This window comes from Panicum hallii, chromosome 1 (genome assembly GCF_002211085.1).
Source record: "Panicum hallii strain FIL2 chromosome 1, PHallii_v3.1, whole genome shotgun sequence".
Lineage (NCBI taxonomy): Eukaryota > Viridiplantae > Streptophyta > Magnoliopsida > Poales > Poaceae > Panicum > Panicum hallii.
Genome location: NC_038042.1, coordinates 45254143 through 45278535, shown reverse-complemented (window position 1 = coordinate 45278535; position 24393 = coordinate 45254143). Strand labels below are relative to the sequence as shown.

General features: G+C 44.0%; 3 protein-coding genes across 3 annotated transcripts; 1 reads left to right on the top strand and 2 right to left on the bottom strand.

The window, feature by feature from the left end:
* Positions 1-4935: 4935 nt before the first annotated feature.
* On the bottom strand, positions 4936-8783 carry LOC112874040 (inositol polyphosphate multikinase IPK2-like). Its single transcript, XM_025937194.1, has 2 exons — positions 7468-8783; positions 4936-5199 (listed from the first exon to the last, which is right to left on the bottom strand). Exon 1 carries the CDS (start codon positions 8475-8477, stop codon positions 7506-7508), a length of 972 nt encoding a protein of 323 aa, XP_025792979.1. The 5' UTR covers positions 8478-8783; the 3' UTR covers positions 4936-5199; positions 7468-7505.
* Positions 8784-11469: 2686 nt separating this feature from the next.
* LOC112883945 (ribonuclease TUDOR 1-like) lies at positions 11470-18608 on the top strand. The gene is made up of 17 exons (XM_025949221.1): positions 11470-11713; positions 12627-12792; positions 13119-13193; positions 13298-13411; positions 13504-13608; positions 13707-13913; positions 13986-14201; positions 14296-14403; positions 14585-14755; positions 14849-15046; positions 15154-15516; positions 15599-15829; positions 15904-16089; positions 16158-16235; positions 16316-16510; positions 16785-17159; positions 18095-18608. Exons 2-17 carry the CDS (start codon positions 12643-12645, stop codon positions 18281-18283), a joined length of 2961 nt encoding a protein of 986 aa, XP_025805006.1. The 5' UTR covers positions 11470-11713; positions 12627-12642; the 3' UTR covers positions 18284-18608.
* A 1755-nt stretch (positions 18609-20363) lies between these two features.
* On the bottom strand, positions 20364-21237 carry LOC112877797. Its single transcript, XM_025942170.1, has one exon. The coding sequence runs from the start codon at positions 21100-21102 to the stop codon at positions 20557-20559; it is 546 nt and encodes a 181-aa protein (XP_025797955.1). The 5' UTR covers positions 21103-21237; the 3' UTR covers positions 20364-20556.
* Positions 21238-24393: the final 3156 nt, after the last annotated feature.

Sequence of the window (24393 nt, the reverse complement as noted above, 5' to 3'; positions counted from 1 at the left end):
TTCGCAAAGACATCCAGCACAAAGGCTAGTATTAGTAGTAGTACGTTTGCAGGACCAACACGCTGGCATCCGGATGGGTCTGCATGTTTAGTATAAGACAATTGATTATACACTAAGATTATACAAATTCAAACTGGTTGCATTCGAGGGCACGGGTATACGCAAGGTTGCACAAAGGCAGATTTTTAGCATTACAACACTCAAAAGTCCTTACTTGACATTATGAACAAATGTTGCTATCCTAGTCTCATGGTTAACTAGTTACTTGAAATAAGATTTCACAAACAGTTTACTGTTTTTGCATTGGCAATCCAGGTTTTTGCTACCCCATTGTCCCATTGATATTTTGGTGCGCGGCGAATCCTGCAAGAAATGCCGACAAACTTTTTAAGTGATATTTTTACTACCACAATCCATGATCGGCTATCTATCCATCTTGTCAGTTTACTGTTTTTACATTGGCAATCCATGATCAAACTGACTGTCACGCCACAAACCTCAAGATTCAGGATCTGCACTGGAGCTAAGCAGATCTCCCAGACTGATGTGTTGCTCCTGAGGAATCATCATCGACCGAGTGATTTTTTGCGGCAACACAAATTGGCACGCCAGGTGGAACCGCAATCCTTTGATTAAAAGTCAAATGCCTGTCGTCTTATATTTCATCAACAAGGTTCAGTCAAGAGAAGTAACGAAGGAGCAAATATAGCATTATTCTACACTTGGCCGATGACCTTCCAATGGGTGAATGTGCCGATATCTCTCGAGAGCCATCAGTTTCAAGGCATCAAGCCGATATCTCATGATCGCCGAGACACCGGAGGAGGCCGGCCGCTCGAAAACACTGATGTTGGGACAGCCGATAGGATATTTATCGGAAGAAAAAAGGTTAAAAATATCTTTTGCCGTTGAAGTATCTGGTTAATTTTGGGAGTTCATCGGCCATGGAGTTCCATCGGCTCATTGGAGCTAACTTCCTCGATATGTTCTTCAATTAAAAAAATCTGCAGAAAAGATCATCGGCTGAGGGGTGGATTTTCTTATCTAGAGCCTGCAGGATGGCCGAGGGAGACATGTTGCTCTGATAGCTAGAACAACTCTTGGACCATGGATAAAGATAAATTAGTATAATACTTGAGGGAAAAATGACAAGAATATGTCCATACCCATAGCCGATGGTGGCTGATGATGGCTGTAATTAGCCGATGACAAGGAAGAAGATGTCCATACTCATAGCCTCCAGGAGTCCAAGGTCCATATATTATGATTATAGACTGGAGGAGCGTCGGTAAACAGAAAAAGGAGGGCAATTCAGCCGATGGAGCGAGTCACTTTATTCAACCATTGGGTTCAAAAAATTATTTTTATCGGCTTATTTCTGATGGGAGCAGTGAATAGTCAGAAGTTCAAGTCATCAGCTCAAAAAATAAGCATCGGACTTCAACCAAAATTAATTTCAAAGTAGGTAGCATTCATACTCCAAATCTGGGGGGCTTATGTTGCCACCAAAATTTGATAATTTTATAGCTAATGGTGTATATGGAAAAAAGCCGATAAGGAAGCTTTATTAGTAAGGACTCTAAAAAAGAAAAATTAGACTCCGTGTATCTTAATACTTTTATTTAGTTTAGATTTTTCTTATTAGGCAAGTTGTATTCGTTTAGGGTTTTATGCCAGCCCAGAGTATAAATATAAGCTCTAGCTATTGTATCAGATATCTCTCGATCAATACAACATAACTTTCGGCGCATCGACACCCTCTTTTCCGAGGTTTTCATCACTGGCGAAACTTGGCACCGCCGGCCCTGGCAATTTTATCGGCTACATTGGTGTTGTTCAAGGCCGCATCGTTTCAATCTCTTGGATTGCTCTCGTTCGGTTGGTATAATTGCCTACCAGTTATCATTCCTATCAAGTCTTGTAAAACTGCATCGTCCGACCTCTTGCTAGATCTGATAAAATCACAATTATCTTAGTTGTGTTCAGACCTATCGGCATATATCTTTTGAATCTATTGCTTAGTTGTTAGTAGAAGATTGATTTCTTTATTGTAAGCATCATATTAGCCCTCATTAGATGATAGTTTTTTTTATCTTGATCTTATTTGAGCGTGTACTACACGTGTATCTTGTTACAGCTAGATCCATCGGTTTATAGCCTTTAGTTTATCGTCCTGCTGCCAACGTTGTCTCGGTTAGGTCCGATCCGATTGTTGGTGATGATAGATTAATTGTTATTGGTTTGGTGGTTCTTTTTTGATAAGGTGGATGTTCAGTGATTGCTCCATCCTTATCGGACGGCTAGCCAATGGCTTTTATCAGGAAATAACCGATAAGTTATTTTTACATCGGATTCACAGCCGATGTGTACTGTAATCATAGAGCCTGAATTTAAATTTTTATATCAATATCGGCCGATTGGTTCATATCATTATTTATCTGTTAGAACCTACATCAGACGAATAACCGGTCGTTTAAGATCCTATTGATATAGGCTGGTATCGTTACGTCAGCCTATTGGCGGATCGACTCTTTCTATCTATTTGATCAGATGTAGGAACAAACTGACTGGTATGTCACGAATCTCAACACTTACACTGAAGTTGAGCAGATCTCACGAAGGGATGTGTTGCTCATGAAAAATTATCATTGGCTGAACGATTTTTTTCGGCAACACCTACGAACGCAGGACTAGGACAGTCGTTTCGTAGCGGCTACAGTTCGACTGACAGGATCAAAGTTGCGCGTCACGATTCGAGACTCGAGAGTGGTTAGCAGCGGCACATATAAAAAAGAACACTAAAAAAATTGATCCATGAACTATGACTGCAAATCCAGCTGCATTTAATTTGATCCGGTATCTTTTCATCCATAAACCATATTCTAGTTTAACTTCTACTGTATGGCACACGGCTTTGCCTGTCCGCTCGCTCTTCAACGGCAGCTAGTCGATCCCGTCGCCCATCGCCCTTGCCCCTGTCGCCTGTCCGAATTCTATCAGCAAGGGGCATTGATAGCAAGCAGTAGGGTCGTAGCCAGATTCTAGGAGCTAGGGATCGAGGCGATAACTCCTATGCGGAACCAAATGTAGCAGGCCCGCGAGACGGCCATACCGATTACCGGCCCTGAAGGCCTGAAAGCCAGACGCAGGCGCCAACCTGACGGAGGCACCGGATTCATGTGCTTCAGGCGAGCAACCAGCCAACTGCTACCTGCTCTTCTCAAAAAAAAAAAAGAAACTGCTACCTGCTCGCACTACGCGCCCGGGCGGCAGGCGCGCTCTGATACACTCCATGCCTGACTGACGAAGAAGAAAATTTTAATTTTGGATGATGCCAGCCAGCTTACTTCTTCCGCCGGCGTGTAATTTGCTTTTGTTCTGTATCCGGAACTGGTTTCATTTCCTCTGTCGGATCGAGGGCATCCCCCATAAATGCTTCGTAAAGAACGTCAGATGCAATAGAAAAATCGGTCACCGCGGTCAGTCGACAGATGCTGTCCGCTCCTTATTATCCTCTCGTCCATCTTTCTTCTTGAACCACACAAGCTCCCCAGCGCCGTCTCTCTCTAGCCTGCGGGCGCTCGCGCGCATGTATCTCGACACGACCTCGCGTCTGAACTGCGGTGGCGTGACGACTTCGGGCCCCATGCCGGCCACCACTCCCATGTGGTGAGGGTGAGCCGCGACGGCCGCCGAACGAGCTCTAGGCGGCGGCTATAGTGGTCAGCTCCGCAAGGTTGTATTGGAGGAGTGAAGGCTGTGGTAGGGAAGTACCGGGTGATCACGTTACCATAGATATTTTATGATGTTGTAGTAGAGATTTTAGCATGTTGCAATGGGTACTTCATAATGTTGCAGTTGAGATTTTTTAATGTTACTGGTGCTTAGATATGTGCGAATGTTGCAATAGTTTATTTTGGTTTTTCATCTATTAATTTTTGATGTTGCAGTGTTTGTATTTTAGTATTTTACTATGATCAATCTCAACCTATCATACGGTGATTTTTATTTAGGAACGTTGCAAGAAACATGTGTTCGATATTGCGGCGGAAATTTTTTTCTCAGAATACGATGTTTACATTGAACTATTCTTTTTCGCAATTTTTCAATATTGCAATCTTACAATTTTTTTATATTTCAGATGTTTTATTTTAATATTGCAACGGAAGGTGCGATCGACGTTCGGGACCTACCAGCGCCGCAAATAAAATCCGGGGATTGTGCTAGTCTTTTCCAAAAAATAAATAAAATCCGGCCGTATTGAGGCTGACATGTGGACCTGCTAAGTGGTAGAGCTGAACTGGGGCACACCTGCCACTACATTTCATACACATTGTACGGAGAGTCATGCAAGCAGCTCCGGTGTTAGTTTTTTGAGGGTGCTCCGAGGAAAGAGAGTAGTATTCTGAGGGTGCTCCACGCTGGAGGCTTAGGCGCCGGGAAGCACCTCCCTAGCAGCGTGCTGGATTTTGCACCGGATGCTGCAAGCATAGTATATTTTTTTTTGAAACAAGTTACCTGTAGTTGGTCTGCTGGGATTGGTGGGAGAGTGAGGATAAAAGTTGGATGATGATTTTTTTTTTATTTGGCTGGGCACGTCTAGGAAAAGCTTCACGCTGGACCAAACAACTCAAACTTTATCTTCGTGACGTGTCCTTGGTGCTACTTCGTCAAAAGGATATACGCTGCTGGTGCTCTAACTGAACAGCAGCAATGCAGACGGCAGTGCCACCCTAGTAGCATCATACGGAGTATCAAGTTATCGTTAACCACCCACCTGATCAAGAAGGCGTGACAGCAGATAGGATTTTTTTAAGCGGAACGTGCTTAGCTACTCAACGGCTGGCACTGCCCCGTAACATGCATGCAATCTTCGCCTCAGAGGCTCAGAGAAGCAAAAAAAAAAGATATGCTCGGACAGGGACAGGCACGGCAAGCACCAAAGCAGAACGGGACTGGTAATGTTTGCTGGATCAACACGCCTGCATTGCACGCGTCTCAATGTTCACCAGGAGAGTGGTGACCTCTGGGTTTTCATTATGCAATCAGCTCAACCGTATTCAGAAGATCGGGTTTCAAAAAGGTACATGTTGCCGTATGTTTGCAGGGAAGGAGGCAACCGGCTGAGCTGACTCGTCTCGCATTTCCACAACCAGCAGCTGCAGCTCGGAGGTTTCCTTTTGGGACAAAACTTTACGCCTGCAAGACAAACAGCATTGTACGTCAAGTAGTGATAAACCAAACGGTAAAAGAAGGAACAAAAATTATGATGTATTGTTCTACTTATCAATCACGAGCAAATAGGAGCAATAAGGATCAAACGTTCTTCTTATGACTCATGAGCGTAGCCATCTTTGCAGGGCCTGGTCTAAAGTTAGCTAAGCAAAATGATAATTGATTGAGACTCATAAACCACTTACATTCAAGGATGCAGATAAATATAACATCCTACAAAGTAACATCTGTGGTGTCAAACACCCAAAATATGACTAAATAATTCTGAACAGAAGTTGCTATCCCAGTCGCAAAGTCACACAACTTACTTCAAGTAACTGAGATCATGCACGGAAAATATCACAAGCACTAAAAGTCGGGAATTTCCTGGATTTCTCGCTGACATTTGGGTGGCAAATCCTGAAACACCAACAAATAAACCTTCCGCTGGTTGTTTATAACATTAACACGATCCATCACTAGTACCCTCCCTCACATTTCAAAGGGCATTAAATGCAGTGCCCAAAAAAATTGCCTAGCACCTCAATCAGACAATATAGCATAATTCTAATTCAGGCTTCTGTTTAGAATCCTGCTGTCCTTAATGTGGGCAAAGACTTGTTTGTTGCTTCAGTTTCTTCTTGCTTTTTATACATCAATACTGTCTCAAAAGACCTCATGTCTCAAATGTACATTTACCTAATTACTATGGGATTTCTTATCAAACTTAGCTTTATCTTTGTAAATAAATCAACCAAGAAGTCCAATTATAATGAGTGCAGGACCACTGCATTCACCAGATCTTACATTTGACAATTCTATTAATTAGGAACATAAGCAGAATCAAAGAAAATAACATCAATCATCAACATCGATTTTAATGCAAAATGCTACTGGAACAATCTAACATGTAAGCATTGATGATACAGTAAATTATCAGAAGAGAAGTAACTATTAATGCTACAGCAACTTCCACACTTATCAGGATTGCTATATACTTCCCCGATGATGAGAAGAGCCTGTACACTAATATCTATCAACAGCAAGGTAAGTGTAATACTCAGGAGACCTACAGAATGAATAAAAATTACCTTTTATTGTTTCTCAAAAATAATTATTTTCATTACCCTAGTGCAAAGCAGCGACATACTTGTCCTTTCCCATTATCAAGATATAATGAGAATACTAGGATTTACTGATTTTTTTTAACAAAAGGATACAGGGTTAGCAATACAAATCGTTAAAAAATTTATTACTTTCTATAACTTTATATATAGAAGCTGATGTACTGGTACTGCTATGTGCTATCCTTATCTCCTTAAAATAAGAAAAAGTAGGATCTACGCAAGTGCTGGAATAAAGATTATGAAATTCACACCAATGGTACGTTCAACATGGAATAGATCATGAGGAGTGTGCCAAAAAAAGTAGGAGTTATTTGACTAGAACATAAATGCAATTTACTTCAGTCCATATCAGTAGGCATATAGCCACTGAGGTCAACATCAAGATATTCTTTAGACATATCTTATCCTTCTTATTGAGTAAGCATGAATGATTCGAGCATTAGATGCCTAACATAGCTAGATTGAAACCGTTGTATTTTTGCCTTAATGGGAAACCTCATTACTCGTTGGGGCTTCTATTCAGTGTATAACATAGACACCAAACTTCGAAGGGTCAAATCTATCACCAAGACACCAATATCAACAGAAATAAATAATAATAATTTTAAGAATCAATTAAAGATTTGGAGGCTGTGTAACAATATACTCCGTTTCCAAGAGTCTGATTCCCCCTACCTGAATTATATTCATGTTACACATACTACTCAATAATCAAGTAAAGAAAAAAGGTATTCAGAACAAATGTCTTCATTTGTGAATAGCTTGTTCTTATCATCTTTACCTTTTTATAGTTGTTGGAGATGCCTAAAGCAACCACAATCTTCCACTAACATCTCCAGATGCATAATCAATTATTTCTTTTGGCGTCCTAGCTTTTGTTCAAGTGACAATATTATAATCTCTTATATAGAATATAGAGCATCGTTGCCGATTTGATGGCAAGTGACATCAGAAAACCTTTCCTTTTGCTTTATCTCCCCCTCCCATAGCAAGACAACATCTAACCCATGAACAAAGTTCCCTTTCCACTTTACATCCTTGAACCTATATCTACTATCATCATCCATATAAAGCAGCAAATCTAACAAACAGAAGGAACAATTAACATATATAGGGAGAGCCTTACCTTTGTCATCAACTCCCATACGCCAAGATCTTCTCCTGTTAAGGAGCCAATGGCGGCGTCTCAGGAGCCTCCGAAACAATGTCAGAAATGAACTTGATCAGCGAGCAGAGCCCACCCAGGAAGTTGTGATCAATCACCCCATCACCCTCAGCGACATGAGCAAAGTCCACCAACTTCACCCTCACCCCGCCCCCAGCTCCGGTCGCTGACACTGCATTGGCGTCATAGCCCAGAAGAATCGAGGCCGAGTAGAAGTGGAACAGAGTCTGCTCCTCGAACCACGCCTTCAGCTCGCGCAGCTGCGACAAGACTCCCCCTTCCCCGCCGTACACCGCCGCGGCGAGAGCGCAGTCCGCCACCTCGCCGGAAACGGACGACACGTAGCGCCGGAGCACGCGGCGAACGCCGGCGGTGCCCAGCGCCTTGAGCTCCGGGCGCTCCGGGCGCCACACGGCGCCCCCGGGGGCGACGACCCGGACGCCGGAGACGCGGAAGCCGAGGAGGACGCTGGTGGTCCCGCGGTCCTTGGCAAGGCACTTGGCGACGTAGGGCTCCGGTGAGCTCGGCGGCCACGTGATGGAGCCGATCTTGATGTCGGCGACGGAGGGCGCCTGGAGGCCGGCGAGGAGGTCGTCGAGGACGAGGTGCGGGTGCGGCTCCCCGGGCCGCGCCTCGGTGGGGAGGAGGCGCGTGCCGTGGAACCGCGGGAAGAAGGCGTCCCGGATGCGGGGCGGGACGGCGGCGTGGGCGGAGAACGCCTCGTAGAAGGCGCGCTCCTGCTCCCCGCGGTCCCCGGCCTGGAGCGGCTTGTAGAAGAGGCCGGAGCCGTCGACGAGCGGGCCCAGCTTGTTGGCGGAGGCGCGGTGGCCGGCGACCTGGTGCTCCGGCGGGCGGAGGTCGGACATGGTGGGGGCGGGAGGGGGCGGGGGGTGGCGGTGGTGGAAAGAGCGGTGGTTTCGTGGGCTCACGACGCCGCGGAACTTAAAGAGATCTGGGGATCTCGAGATCATCGACGACCTCTCTTCGCTTGCTTGCAACGAGATTGAAGTGTCCTTTTCGCTGCAACCTGCAAGTAGACCGGCTGGGTTGTGGCCAATTTCGAGTGTGACCGTCGTCGAGTAGACCGGCTAAAGGCAGAATTGTCCAATTTCGAGCGTGACCGTCGTCGCTCTGGTCGCGCCTCCGGCTAGGACCAAACACGGTTCATGACTCATCGTACCGTCATCTTATCGTGCCACATCATAAGATGTTATTAAAACAGAATTTATCTATAATGTTGTCAAACATAATTTCTTCACACAGTGTCCGTGCCACATAGTTCGTAGCAGATGTAAAGGCTAAAAGATATCAGTTTGTTCCTATTGTTGTTGCCAGTTGCTCAAGATGTCGTGACGCGCCGTCCAAATTGCCAAGGTACTGAGACGGAGAGCTTTGCGTTCGTGCCATGCCATTATAGGCCAAAGTTTAATTCATCATTCCATGCTAAAAGCTCATTTGCGATGAGCAGCCCAACTATAACATGATCCAAATCCCACGTCCAGTAATTTCTAATGACACCTCTAGTATATATGAAAAACGAAACAAGCACACTAAAGCATTTTAGTGCTAGTGCTTTGACAAGTGACTACAAATTTATCTCCGAATTTAACAGTATTTATTTTCAAACTTTAATACCAACCAAACCAAGGCATATCCTAGGATATTTAGCAACTTTGCCACATGTTTAGGCAAACAAATAAGAAAATATGCCCATGACAAGTGAGATACTGGACTAAGGTTATATAGGGTGCTCAAGGTGAAGCAACAAGACAAAGTACTAGCTAATTTTGGCCAAACATTACTGTTTAAGATGTGGCCAGGTTTGGACCAACATGCCACAACCTAGTTCCTCCTAAATCATCTTCGAGGTTCTAATAACGAACCCGTAGAAAAACAATAGCACCCTAGTAAGTCGCAACTATTTTTGGTAATTAAGAACCACCTAGTTCTCAGGGCAAAAGGAAACAGGAAAAGATACTTGCAAACATTTAAGCATCTGCAAAGGAGCTTAACAAGCTGGACTAAATAAGATGACAGGGGACTAGGGGAGTCACAAAGCTATTTGTAGATATTAGATATAGAGAAGGCATTGATGCATGAGGCAATCGTCAACAAAAGATTGTTTTTGCATCTCATGTTCTCCATGATTGCTCAAGTATCCCTGAATTTTTTGAATAAATGGCATGCATTACTTATTGCTCCAATATCTGTGCATCCGACCACCATGCATCACAACAACGAGCCATATTAGTTTGCTAGTCTGGGTGAATTGCATTGTTGACTACAAAAGTATTTTGTAGTCATTAGTATGCTCATTTATATAAAAAACATGGCACCAAATACAAGATTTATTTTTTCTAGAAACATGATTTATTTTTCCTTGAAGAGAGCACCTACCATGAACTCCTTAAAGCTATCTAATGGACAAAAACAAGCATGAGCAACAACTTGTGGGCAGCCCCTTGAAACAAAATAAGTGTTTGATAGAAGCTCAAGCTAAACGAATGTAAAAGACATAAATGCCTCGATGATTTAATTATAAAAATGCATAATGAGATCTTTAACAAATAAACAACTTTCTATAAAATAAACAATAATGTAGTAGACCGTCCAAAAGTAGATAAGTCACTCCACATCACACCATAAAGGTAATTTTGTTCATAGGTGGTAATATCATTACCATCCAACAACACTGGCTAATTTTGCATTAATTGAGATGTATGTTGTTATATTCAACCAATTTACATCCTTTTGTTTCTTTTCATCTTGAGATATGCAATACCGTATTTGTCAATATCGTATCGAAATTAGTAACTAGAATCAAAAACCAAGTTCAGATTCAAAATTCAAAATTCGAATAAAATATAATTTGCAATGTCATTTTAATTTCTGTTTTAAATTTAGTTGTTCTCTATTGTGCTTTGGCATGGTTTCATTTTGATTTGATTTTTGGTAATATCTATTATCTATGTACTTTTGGATAGATATCATATCATTGATTTATTATGTTACATTCCCAAAGTTGCTTTCCAGATTTAGTTGAATCACAGTTTTATATTCATGTAATGACATATAACATGTCAATTTTGTTATTTAATTCAAGTTGTGCATCACCTTTTGTGTTATTCTAAAGACATTACTTAATGAGAGTCAGCGTCCGTTGCTTGGGAGATTTAGTAATGAGAGTCAGCGTCCGTTAATTGAGAGATTTAGTGAGTGTAAGTATATATATATATTCACATTAATTAAAATACATTCGTAGAATAGCTTTTTCAGTTGAATTAACGGTCTAACGGTCACGCACTTGTCGTCTTCCCTCCTTATTGCGTAGAATGAATTGCAACTTTTCTTCTACCTCCATCTTTCCCTGACAACTATTGACCATATGCACCATTACAGCAATTTTATCATTATCATCACCACACCACCGTATCATGCTCCTCTCTTTCGTCCCTCCCTGGCCAAAGAGGTGGGAGGGAAGTATCATAGGTCATCCTTAGCAGTCGCGGTACTCCTGCAAAACCCCAATCAGATCACCTCAACCTAAACGAATTGCAGGAAGCAAAAGCTAGCCGCTAGGACACGCCATGACCGAACCTTGTACCTTTGACCTCACCCGCCGTGTCCTGCTCTTACCACGAAGAACAGAACAAATCAGCAGCCCGGCCTGCACGGCAGATTACCCTTTCCAGCTCCGCTGCTGCCGTCGGATCTCGCGCCTCCCAACAAACTCCACGTCCATTTCCGTGAAAGCGAGCGGCGGGCAGCCCTCCCCTCCTGGTCGAGCTCGAGCCCGAGCCCATGCCCATCCATCCATGAGGCGGGCGCCGGGCGGGGGCGCACGCGGACGGGGCGGGGCGGGACCCCGACCAAGCCGAACCGGCCTGCTGCTTCTCCACCTCGCTCGCGTGGCGTCGCGCCCCGGCCCGCTCGCCCCCGCTCCCTATAAACCACCTCCCTTCTCCCCCAGTCGCTTCTCCGGCTCTCCCCTCCTCTCCCTCATTTCGCCACTCGCTACACCCCAAAAACCTCACGCGCTCCCACCCCTGCCCCTCGCCTCGCCGCCGCGCCGGCGAGAGGGGCGCTCACCCCCCGTGCCCGTGTAACGAAGCCGGAGCGGAGGCCCGCGGAGGTACCCCGCGCCTTATCCGGTCGCCCAGATCTACCTCCGCCTCTCGCCGCGTTGGGGCGATCCCGCCGAGGCCAGGTGAGCTCCCTCTCTCCTGATCCCGATGCGCGCGCTCGGTTTCGTGGCGGCTTGGGTGGGTTACCTCGCAGATCTGGGCGTTTGGGACCGCTTCCCGGCCCGATCTGGGCGTTGCCGCCGTGGCCCGCGCTTGATTCGATGCGGCGCGGCCTGCTCTGCCCGGTGTCCGGCTCGCCGAGGCCGGAATTCTCCGGGATCGCGCGGGTTTATGTGGCGCCGGCGCCAGATCTGCGCTTGCGTGTACGGTCGCAGCTGTGCATGGCTTAGAGGGTGGACTGTGGATTAGATTTTGTTAGGATTGGATTTGGATTTAAGCGCTCTGACTTGTGAGCGCATTGCCCTGCTGCTCTGCCGCGCTTTTGCGCCGTGGCAGAAAGGTGGCCGGTTTCGCGTGACCTCCCGGGAGTGGGTGGTTTGGACTCTTGCGGGTATTTGGGGGGTAGGGGTGGGCCAAATCTTTCGTGTGCAATTCTTTCCGTGTTCCCCTTTAGAGAAACCTGCTCGTGCTCAATAATTCCTGTGTAGGATAAAAGCGGGAGGTCATGGACTGTCAACCTGCGCATTTCACGTCCCTGCATACCTGTGACGCTCTCTGCTGAGATTTCAGTTTCCCTTTCAATACATGCAGCCCTGTTGTTTATTCTTCTTTATTGTTTGATGCCAAGTGGAGTGGCTGCTATTGTGTGACCGTGAAAACGCAGTCTTAGGATTACTTGAATTCATTTGTATATAAAACTGAGATTGTTCCAATCAAATATCTGCATATATTTGCCATTTTCACCATTTTATCTACTTATGGTCTGTAAAATCCAAATATTGGAAAAATGAGAGTTACCGGATATGATAGGAAACAAGACTATATTAGATTACTCGAATGTAGTAATAAATGCTCATCTTTTTTGTTTGATTGCAGGGTCTAAGCTGCTGTCATGGCGACCAACACAGGAGCGTCAGGATGGTTGAGGGGTAAGGTGAAGGCTGTGACATCAGGGGATTGTCTACTCATCATGGGAAGCACAAAGGCTGAGATCCCACCTGAGAAGTCCATCACCCTGTCCTACCTTATGGCCCCAAGGCTGGTAAGTTTCAATCTGCACTTCCTGAAATCTTTGTTGGTAATGTAGGATACCGTTTGGCGTTTTCACCTAACCTCAGTTTAATTTGTTTCATGAATTTGGTGGAAATTATTGGTTTGTTCTAGGTCAACTAGGTTTTCAAGTTATGCTTGCGGACTAATGGAAATGTACAATTCTTAAGTAATCATGTTTGGTTGCATTTTTATTATGGAACTTTCAACTTAGGAATATTTACTTAGCATCAGCTGTAGCTTCTTTACTCCACTCATTCCTGAAGTTTTTCATTTTTTGGGCTTCCTAATTCACATCGAAAGTTCATGGTGTTCTAGGCTCGCCGTGGTGGAGTGGATGAGCCCTTTGCATGGGAAAGCAGAGAGTTTCTGAGAAAGCTTTGCATTGGCAAGGTGCTACATTTGGACTTCTTTTCTTTTCCGAACTCACATATAATTCATTGTATTCATAAGTTCCTTTTTTTTGGACAACATAAAATTATAATCTGCTGTTATAGGAGGTCACGTTCAGAGTGGATTATACAGCTCCCAATATTGGACGAGAATTTGGTACTGTTTATCTTGGTGACAAGAATGTTGCATACTCGGTAGTTTCTGCTGGATGGGCAAGGGTAAGGGCCATTTTACTTTCTTTATCAAGTTTCTTTGTTGTATTTATTGCACTAGACGTGTTATTGATTTCTTCTTCTATTTGCTTAATCAGGTAAAGGAGCAAGGCCCCAAGGGGGGTGAACAAAATCCATACCTTACTGAGCTGCTAAGGTTGGAGGAAGTTGCCAAGCAACAGGGTGTTGGTCGTTGGAGCAAGGTTAGCAGTTTTTCATTTCTGTGGTCAACTTCTTTTGTATTGCATGAGATGAATGTCTTTCCTGATTTTGCTGTTGTACACATCTACATACACTTCAGGAACCTGGTTCTGCTGAAGAGTCCATAAGAGATCTTCCGCCATCTGCAATTGGTGAAGCAAGTGGTTTTGATGCAAAGGGTTTTGCGGTTGAAAATAAAGGCAAGAGTTTGAAGGCCATTGTTGAACAAGTTCGCGATGGCAGCACCGTTCGTGTGTACTTGCTCCCTAGTTTCCAGTTTGTGCAGATATATGTTGCTGGAGTACAGGTATGCTTCTCATAATTTGATGTTATTTTCTTTCATGCTTATAAGGTAAATATTAATTGGAAATAAATCTAGGCTCCATCCATGGGGAGGCGCTCATCAGCACCTACTGTTGTTGCTGAAACGGATGGTACTGCTAATGGTGCAAATGGTGAAGATTCTGAGGGAGCACCTGCTCAACTGACTACAGCGCAAAGACTTGCTGCATCTGCAGCTTCTGCTGAAATTCCACCAGATAGGTATGGAAGAGAAGCCAAGCACTTCACAGAGACTAGAGTTCTCAACAGAGATGTAAGCTATCTCCTCTGATTTTTATCTTCCTCTCCTGCATGAAGAATTTATTGTGTTACTTTGCTTAACTTTCCCTTACAAAAAAAAATTCTAGGTGCGTATTGTGGTGGAAGGCACAGACAGCTTTAGTAATATAATTGGCTCTGTGTATTACCCTGATGGAGAGGCTGCGAAGGACTTGGCCCTCGAGCTTGTTGAAAATGTATGACCAATTATTTGTCCATATAGTTTTTTTGAGTATGCATCGTACCAGGCATCATCACATTCTTACATTAAATTGTTGTATTTGAATGCATAAAAATTTATGTGCCAGTCATAATCACATTCTTAAATTGTTAAATGTGACCGCATTAAAAATTTATGTGCCAACCTTACTGTTACAGGGTCTTGCAAAGTATGTTGAGTGGAGTGCTAATATGCTTGATGTTGAAGTCAAAATAAAGTTGAAGAACGCAGAACTTCAGGCTAAAAAGGATCAGTTGAGAATCTGGACAGGCTTTAAGCCACCGGTGACAAACTCAAAGCCCATCCATGATCAGAAATTTACTGGAAAAGTATGTCTTGCTTTCTCAATGATATTGTGTATTCATCATGGTCACATAATTGCATGATTGTAACTAATTTCTTTCATGCTGATCTCTTGACAGGTTGTAGAGGTTGTGAGTGGGGATTGCATTATTGTAGCTGATGATGCTGCTCCATATGGTAGTCCTTCAGCCGAACGTCGGGTTAATCTCTCAAGCATTAGAGCTCCTAGGATGGGCAATGCTCGTAGGGATGAGAAGCCTGACAATTTTGCTCGTGAAGCTAAGGAGTTCTTGCGCACGAGGTTGATTGGCAAGCAAGTATGTAGATGGTCTTGTGATAATCTGGCTGAAGTTTTTAGTTTATTATAAAAACATTGATCTGTAGTTGAAAACTAATTGAGTTCCCCCCTTTATTTCATTTTCAGGTGGCTGTTGAAATGGAATACTCTCGAAGGATTAGCACTGTGGACGGACAGAATGCTGCTCCCACAGCAAACGCGGCTGATACCAGAGTTTTAGATTATGGTTCAGTTTTTCTGGGTTCACCTTCGCAGACTGATGGAGATGACGTGTCTTCTACTCCGAGCTCTGCCAGCCAGCCTGGAGTTAATATTGCTGAGCTTTTGCTCTCACGAGGCTTTGCTAAAACATCTAAACACAGGGATTATGAAGAAAGGTCACACTATTATGATGCTTTATTAGCAGCTGAATCACGGGCTGAGAAAGCAAAGAAAGGAGTGCATTCTCTAAAAGAATCTCCTGTGATGCACATAACAGATTTAACAACGGTAAGTCATCTTCTCTTGTTCCATTAGTTTGATTTTAAATTTCTTATGCACTAACCTATCAGTATGGTTCTTGTATGGTTAGGTATCTGCAAAGAAGGCCAAAGATTTCCTTCCCTTCTTGCAAAGGAACAGAAGACATTCTGCCGTCGTTGAATATGTTTTTAGTGGCCATCGATTCAAACTAACAATTCCTAAGGAGACTTGCAGTATTGCCTTCTCATTATCTGGTGTTCGGTGCCCTGGTAAAGGCGAGCCATACTCAGATGAAGCTATTGCTTTGATGAGGAGAAGAATACTACAACGTGATGTGGAGGTACAATTTTATTTGTCTTCTTTGTCTTCATATGCCCGTTTTCAGTTTCTGAAGGGTGCAATTGATACACGCAGATAGAGGTTGAAGCTGTTGATAGAACAGGAACATTCATAGGTTCGCTGTGGGAGTCCAAGACCAACATGGGCTCTGTACTTTTGGAAGCTGGCCTGGCCAAGCTGAGTTCATTTGGCTTGGATAGGATCTCTGATGCATATGTCCTAACTAGAGCTGAGCAGTCCGCAAAGCAACAAAAACTTAAGGTAAGCTTTTGTTTTTCTTCCTAAGGTATACAAAAGGGAAGACCATTACTGACACTCAACTTTTCAAGATATGGGAGAATTATGTTGAGGGTGAAGAGGCTTCCAACGGATCCACACCTGAATCTAAGCAAAAGGAAATTCTTAAGGTTTGTTCATGAAAGATATTATTGAAACAAACACTCCATTTATAGGGGGAAATCTAACTCCTTGACTTGACGCTATTTAGGTGGTTGTCACTGAAGTTCTTGGTGGTGGGAAGTTCTATGTTCAGACAGTGGGTGACCAGAGAGTGGCTTCAATTCAACAGCAGCTTGCATCTTTGAAACTTAAAGATGCTCCTGTCATTGGTGCTTTTAATCCTGTGAAGGGAGAGATAGTCCTCGCACAATTTAGCCTCGACAACTCCTGGAACAGAGCTATGGTATGTGTACGGTTACCTAAGTCATAGTTGAATTATGTCTTAGTAGCTTATACTCTAGGACCCTACTGAAATTTCTTCTCCTCTATGACCAAGTGCCAACATACTGTAACAATATATTGTCACTTATATTGGGATTATTTTTATTTGTGCATCTGCAGGTCTGTCATGCTTATGTTTGAACCTTGTTATCACACCTTAGTTTAAACTTTATGCGCAAATTGGCACCTGGTCATTGTAGCGATTTCATTATTAAGTCCTCTCATGGCTTGTGCAGATTGTAAATGGACCTCGTGCTGTAGAATCTCCAAATGACAAGTTTGAAGTATTCTATATTGACTATGGCAACCAAGAGGTGGTTCCCTACAGCCGTTTGCGACCTGTGGACCCATCTATTTCCTCGTCTCCTGCTCTTGCTCAGCTGTGCAGCCTTGCTTTCATAAAAGTGCCCAGTCTAGAGGATGACTTTGGTCAGGAAGCAGCAGAGTATCTGAGTGAATGTTTGCTCAGTAGCTCAAAGCAATACCGGGCAATGATTGAAGACCGTGATACTTCTGGGGGAAAATCAAAAGGACAAGGAACAGGAAATGTTCTCATTGTAACTCTTGTTGATGCAGAGACGGAAAGTAGCATAAATGCTACCATGCTTGAGGTTTGTGCTCTACTGACTACTTCACTTTATTTTCAACTAGTCTTTTGGTGTTCTTCATAGCATAGCATTTGATTTATTTTGAAATATGTGAATCGTTTAAGAGAACATGACTTTCCATGGGCAATGCTGATTTGAACCTTGAAAGCAAACAAGAAACATCATATACTCCCCCCGTTCTAAAATATATGACGTTTAGGACAATAATTAGCTTGGTGCAGACTTCATATATTGAAGAACGAAGGTAATATTATCTATCTGCATTTATTTGCCTAAGTAAGTACTTCAAGTTAATTGCTTTCATTGATTCCTTCTATGCTGTTTGAGTCTTCTAGAAAGACTGCCATGTAGTTGTGCTTAGGGTAGTTAGGAAAACCATTGGCATCAGATTGACAGTGTTGTGGATGGAATGTTGATTGTGCATGTTTCCCTAGGCACCTTTTGTTCGCAATACTATTTGAGAAACAAAACATTATAATTTCCTGGCTAAACCTGGGGCATCACACCTGCAAACCATAGTTGAATGCATGCATGCGCACTTTGTCCTTGTTAGCTTTGAAGATAACTACTTGCTACATAACTTTTGTCCACGTATGGTAGAGCATTCCTACTTGCATCCATGTTTGAAGATAGATGGCTTCTTGCTAACTAGTTAGCAAAGATATATATGTGCTGTACAAAATGCCAATGAACATATGTTCATTCCTGACTACTCAGAGCAAAGAAACATATGTTCATTTTCTTGCCAAACCTATGTGAAAAGCTGTATTATGAGACAGGGCTCCTGCCGTAGTAGGGTGTGATTTTGTGTCACTGACATGTGGACCCGGACCCACCTGTCAGTGGCCCAAAGTCAGAGGGCGCCCTGCAGAGGAGTTGCTTCCGAATTATGACCAGGCCTTAATTTCTGATATTACCTACTCTGCCTGTATCTACAGGAAGGGCTTGCCCGGCTTGAAAGGAGCAAGAGGTGGGACACTAGGGAGAGGAAGACGGCTCTCCAGAACCTGGAGCAGTTCCAGGAGAAAGCAAAGAAGGAACGGCTGCGGATCTGGCAGTACGGAGATGTTGAATCTGATGAGGACGAGCAGGCTCCAGCTGCAAGGAAGCCTGGGGGCCGTCGGTAGAGACCGGGTGTAAGGCTGCGGTCTGGTAAGCTATGAAGTTTTGGACACCAGTGTGATACTCTGCCGGGAGTCATAGATGAAAAAACTAGAGGGAGGGGTTACCTTATTTATTCAGTTAGAGCAGAGAACTTAGTGAGGCAAAACTTTCTCAGTTTGAGCACTTTTGATGGCAGTTATTCCGTTTTTACATCGTAAGATTAAAGGTTAAAGGTACATTTTTTTTCCGTAAACTTAATAAGTCGTGTCTGTTCGCCGCGGTTCTTTGTAGACAAAATATAATGTTGAGAATTGCAGTGAATTAAAATTCAGGGTTGCTTTTATTCCATTGTGGTATTGTGATGATTTATCTTGTACTCTTTGCTTGATAGCAATTTTCTGAAGCGAAAGTAGTTAGAATGCTCTAGGGTGTATGCTGCTCTGCTGACTGTCAGTTTTGCATAATAGCACGCGCAATTCAAATGTTCCATTGTTGGACCATCCAATTTTTGCTGCTCGGATTGATACGATAGTATCTGCGGCTTGGAGGGTCGAAAAGCAAGGGATTTACGAGTTTACAATTTCTTTTCCATGCCAGGGCGGCAATGTCTTAACGTACTTGGTAGATTGTTCCGTTCTAGTATTGTTGTTATTCTAATTTTGGTGCATGTCCAGTGAAAATAGAACAAGTCCTGAAAACCTGAAATTTATCCACAGAAGTTTTTAGAAATTTTAAACTTGACACATCCATAGTTCATGTCTTGGTAAACTTTGTTGCAAAAGTTGATGTTCAAATTCATTCTAGTTTAATTCATATACGAAAATGAAAAGTTCTGTCATCAGTGCAGGTTCCCTCGAAATTTGTCATTTCGTATGAATAATCTAGAACAATCCTGAACATAAACTTTTGCAGCAAAGTACATCCGTGATGTGCCAGTTTCAATTTTTTCTGAAACTTAAATGTAGACATTTGGATAAATTTTCATCGGATATGCAACGTTCTAATTTTCCTACAGTCTGGTAGATGTGTTTGTAAACATGTTGAGTTTCGGGATAGTTTAACGTCCGGTACCACGAAGGCACGAAAGCATGCATGTCCAGGCTCTTGGCGTGTGGGAGCATCTTGAAAAATTTCATGCCATTACATTTACATGTATCTTGAACTGAGCACGGATTTGTTTTGGGCCTAAAATGCATATCCACCTTAGGGCTCCTTTGGCACCGCTCCGCTTGGAAGAGCTTGAGCTTCGCGCTATATTAGCGCGGTACTGTACGGAACTGTGCTAGCGCGAAGCTAAAACGAACCTCGAGGTGCTACACTGCGCGGGGGGGAGAAGCCGGTGAAGCTGTAAAACGTGGCTCCTGCGGCTTCATGCTACGGTAGCGCTACAGGATGCTACGGTAGATGAAACTGAAGCCGGAGAAACTATGCCAAATGAGGCTTTAGTCCCACTAGGCATCAAATTTGGGCTATGGGCGGGTCAGGCTCGCGTCGGGGCATGTGATTTACAAATTAAAAGTTAAATCAATTTAATGTTTTAGGGTGCTCGTGCGCTTATTAGAACTTCGTTGTTGGAAAAGCGGCAAAGCTTCCCGGTAATTAAGTACCTGGACCTGATGCAAGATACCTTCCAGGCCCACATTTTGTTGGACAAAAAGATAAATTATGACAGTATTTAAAAAACTTTGTTTATTCAGTTGCGTGGGCGCAACCAAATATTTATTCAAGAGTGCACACAAATTTTAAAATAAAAATCTAGTTCTATTTCTAGTCTGAATTACAACAGAGAAAAGAGCAATTTTTGCCCTGGCTTCGTACACCAGTGCGCAAATTTAACAATACAAAATTAAAAATATAGTTTTATCTCGAAGTGAAGCACCGATTGGCCCTATCTTCAATCGTCTAACACTTGCCATTTCGGCCCACCATGGTCCATTGTGATCCCGATCCCTCATGTCACTTTCACTTCATGCCAACCCAATTTGTGTCCATGGATGGCGAGGGAAAGAGAGAGAGGGAGAGATGGTGGAGGAAGAAGACGTATGGGGTATATGAGCCCCCCTAGGCAGCAGGCCAGCAGTGCAGGCCGTGTTGGTCAAAGCAAACTAGCGAGCCCTTGGTTGGTCAAAGCAAGCAGCAAATAAACCACCACTATCCTCATACAAACAGAAACTAAATGAAATGACGTCGAAGACCTGACACTCCATGTCTCCATCATACAAAACGACATAAACACACTCCTTACATAATGAAACTCTGAAATAGTATTTCTAAGAAAAAAAGAAACGCTGAAATATTACGTATATAGGCCGTTTACATCACTGGAACAGAGAGAGCCAGGTGAGGCTCTCCGAGCCCTTGTCTCGTGCTCCACCTGGAGCTCGTCCACCCTCTGCATCCTCAGCTGCTCGTAGAACCTCCTGATGAACTCCTCGGCCAGGCCGTCGATCTCGTTCCCAGCTCCGGGTCCTGGAGAGCGCTCGGGCGACCATCCTCTCCCTGGCGCCATGCGCTCCAGCATCTCCTGCGCTTGCTTGCCGCCGACGCAGGGTGGCAGACGCCGCCGCCGTCCACGGCCATTCGTAGTCGTCTTTGCAGGTAAATTGATCGGCGTTGCCGTGCACGAGAACTCGTAGCTCCCCCTGAAGTAGTCATCGGCGTGTCGACGACGCACCACGGCGAAGCCACCACTGGTGAGGCCTCGCCAGAACTCCCTGCACTTCTCCAGGGCAGCTGAACCGACGCTGAGCATAGACAGCTTCTTCCTTGGCATGAAGATGAGCAGGTCCCTATCGGCGCTCGACAGCTTCCCCTTATTGGAAAGATGCCGCTGCAGCTTCATTATTGTGCTTTCAGGACTAAGAACCGATCAAGAAGGAATGAAATGCTAATGATGAACTCAATGGCATTTGTAGTTCTGCTTCTGCAAAGGCAATATCATGGTTGGTATACCATTATTTACGTGACAGGAGCTAGTATTTGTAGGGTTTGGGGAGTAGTAAAGCTTCAAGTGGAAGGATGGCGGATGGAAAAGTGCTGGGACATTTACGTGACAGGAGCATTATTGCTTATCAATAAAATATGGTTGCCGTACCATTCCATTCTTAATTTCCCGGAAGTGGGCCAAGGTTCCTTGGAGAAGCGTTAATGTGAAAGTTTCTTCGAAATAGCATCTTATCTTGTGGTCATTAAATGTTCACGAGATCTTATATGTTCACGAGATCTTATAGAGCTAGTAATACCCAAAGCTAAAACTGTGCCAAACAAAAGCACACATGCACGCATCACACAAATTTGTGTCTAAGTTTTTAATTATGGCGTTTCTACTCAGATCCATGTGGACGACGTGATGAAATTAATATATCTTGCACATAAATATGACAGAGAAGAAAATTGATATATATTAAAAGAAGAGAAACAATCGCCCGATAGATGAATAGAAAATCCATTATTCATCAGCATTCAGAAGTACCGTAAGTGCCGTAATTCAAGAAAATTGACTGAAGCACTGTATCATTTTCTGATAATAAGAGTTCGTTTGGATCTACCAACTAAATTTTAGCTGGCTAAATTTAGTTGTCAGGGATCCAAGCGGTCCAGCTAAAAGACCAATTAAAATTTAGCTGAGTTTAGCTGTTTGAACACAGGTAAAGCCAGCTAAATCTTAGCTGGGTCTGTTAGCTGGAGGATCCAAACACCCTAGCTGAAGTTTAGTTGCCTAAAGTTTGGCTTTAAAATTTTAGTGAGCTAAAATTTAGTTGGGTGGATCCAAATATGCCCTAAATCAAGCCTTCCCAATGGATAATTCAATTTTTAATTTAACTTATAACGTTTATTTTTGCAAATCCACCTTTTTCTACCAGTACACTACAATGAACTCCTGGTGAGGGCAGGAGATTGGGTATACACACATAGTCAACGATGTCAGATGACACACGAAGATGCAGTCATCGATTTTTCTACCGGTACCTGTCTCCTTCGCCACGTATAGAGATCTTAGTTTTTTCTTCGAAACAAAGGATTCTATCGGTCTGTCACCGTCCAGCTGAACAATGTCGGACTAAATTTTCCGCAGTAGCAGACAAAGCTTGAGCGCATTCACAGTGACCAGTGGCTGAATAAATTGTTATCTATTATCGTAGAAACTTGCCGACACTTTCTTCGCTAATCGCTGTTGTGTTTGTGTGTAGGTTGTAGGTGATACTGAAAAGGAATGGCGTGGGCAGCGCTAACACGTAGACGCGTAGAAAAATCTCTAACGCGATGCAGTGTAACTTTAGTTCATTCAAGTGCTGTCGGCACTGTAAATTGCAGGTACCATACCATTCTTCGGCTTCCCTAGTCAACATCTTATTGTAAGGAACGAATATTAAAGGTCCAAACGCTACGCAGCAAACATGTGCATGAAATCAACCGAATTTGCTTCTACATTGTACTGAAAACTTTAGAAGCCGCAGGCCGCAGCCACACCGAGAGGAGGTCTCTCGAGTGTAAACTTACTCAGGATCCCGTGAAGTTGCGTGGCTAACTAGCTAGGCCATTCTCGGTGACATGGCATGGGAGATTTGGAGTTATGAAAAGGACAGAAGAAATGATGAAACTCGGTTCACATAGGGCCCCTTTGGTAGGGCAGCTCCTCCAACAGCTTCGGCACTGGCTTCTGCAGGAGCTCTACCAAACGTTGGAAACAAAACTGCTTCTCCGCCGAAGCACTCGCGGAACCCATCGCGGCACTGGCTTCTGCTTGAATGAACTGAGACGCCGGAGCTGGAAAAACCGGCTCCCGCGGCTTCTCCCCCGCCCCATGTCTGACAATACAGATTTATCCCTCAAGTTTGCTTTGTTTACCAAAAAATTGTTGGAATATTTGGGCCTAGCCCATGTAAATCCAAATAATTTATATAAAATCTTAAAAACCTATTAGTGCATAGGTGCATGGCAAAAAATTAGTCCCACCTTGCTAGCGGAGGTGGAGGGAACCTAACTTAAATAGTTGGATGCTCTCCATGCTCTTTCAAGTGTGGGTGAGAGGAAGAAGGAAGAACACGCGCTCGCTCGCCGGGCCGGGCTCGGGCTTCGGACGACGTGCGCGTGAATGGTTTGCCAAAATCCGGATCCAACCCTTGCGGGAAATGGGCTTTCTTTTGCAGATTTGTATTCTGTTACGGCTGTAAAGAGCCGATTGTTCCCCATGATCGGCTCTCCGGTCTCGGGCGAAGGGTGTCAGACCCGGGGCCACCGGGCTGGGCACGTAACGTAGTTTAAAGGGGTTTAAGAGATTAAGTCCGTCTTATCTCTTATTCATCTTGTTTATCTCTTATTTATTCCGTTTAAATAGGAGATAAGGCTAACCGATACAGGGGGAATCAACACGAGATATGTTCTGGTACGATTCCTTAGCTAGTATTGGTTAGTATCTTTGTAACCCTGGCCTCTTGGATATATAAGAGAGGTCAGGGACCCCTCTAAAAATATGATCATTTGGTCATTCTACACCGAAGGCAATACAAACCACCATATAGGACGTAGGGTGTTACGCATCTTGCGGCCCGAACCTGTCTAAGCTTTGTGTTTCTTGCACCTTCGAGTTCCTGATCTCGGCGTCTCCTCACCCAAAACTTACCACCTTGGGCATATCCCTCGGTGGGCAGCCGGTTAAACACCGACAGCTGGCGCGCCAGGTAGGGGAGCACGTCGAAGATCCACCGGCGAGCTCGATGGCATCTTTCAAATTCATCAGGTCAGCTCCCTCCCAGGGAACGAAATTCGTTTTTAGCTCGTGGATCTACATCGCAGATGGTGTGGGCAATTTTCGGCGATTCCTCGTCGACATGAGGCCGAAGACCTTCACTGCGAATCCTCGCAGCGACCTCGTCAAGTTCGTCGATGAGCTCGACAACTTGCCGCTTCATGCTTCCGCAACACAGATCGAGATGGAATCGGCTCCAGGCTCGACTTCTTCTAGTGTTGCGGCAACTTACCCTGGTTTGGACTTGTTCCAATTTAGGGATCTGCATAGCCGATCCTGTGACGGTTCATGTATTTGCAATGCTAGGCAAATATTTTGTTAGTGTGAAATATGTGTTGTTTGTATAAAGCTTATGTGTGTTTATGTGAAGCTTTTGAAAATTTA

Excerpts from the sequence above, each read along its gene's own strand:
- LOC112874040 (XM_025937194.1), bottom strand. The coding sequence starts at position 8,477 with ATGATCTCGAGATCCCCAGATCTCTTTAAGTTCCGCGGCGTCGTGAGC.
- LOC112883945 (XM_025949221.1), top strand. The coding sequence starts at position 12,643 with ATGGCGACCAACACAGGAGCGTCAGGATGGTTGAGGGGTAAGGTGAAG. Across the intron at positions 13,412-13,503 it reads TTTCTGCTGGATGGGCAAGG|GTAAAGGAGCAAGGCCCCAA; the intron begins GTAAGGGCCATT and ends TTGCTTAATCAG. Across the intron at positions 16,511-16,784 it reads ACTCCTGGAACAGAGCTATG|ATTGTAAATGGACCTCGTGC; the intron begins GTATGTGTACGG and ends TGGCTTGTGCAG.
- LOC112877797 (XM_025942170.1), bottom strand. The coding sequence starts at position 21,102 with ATGAAGCTGCAGCGGCATCTTTCCAATAAGGGGAAGCTGTCGAGCGCC.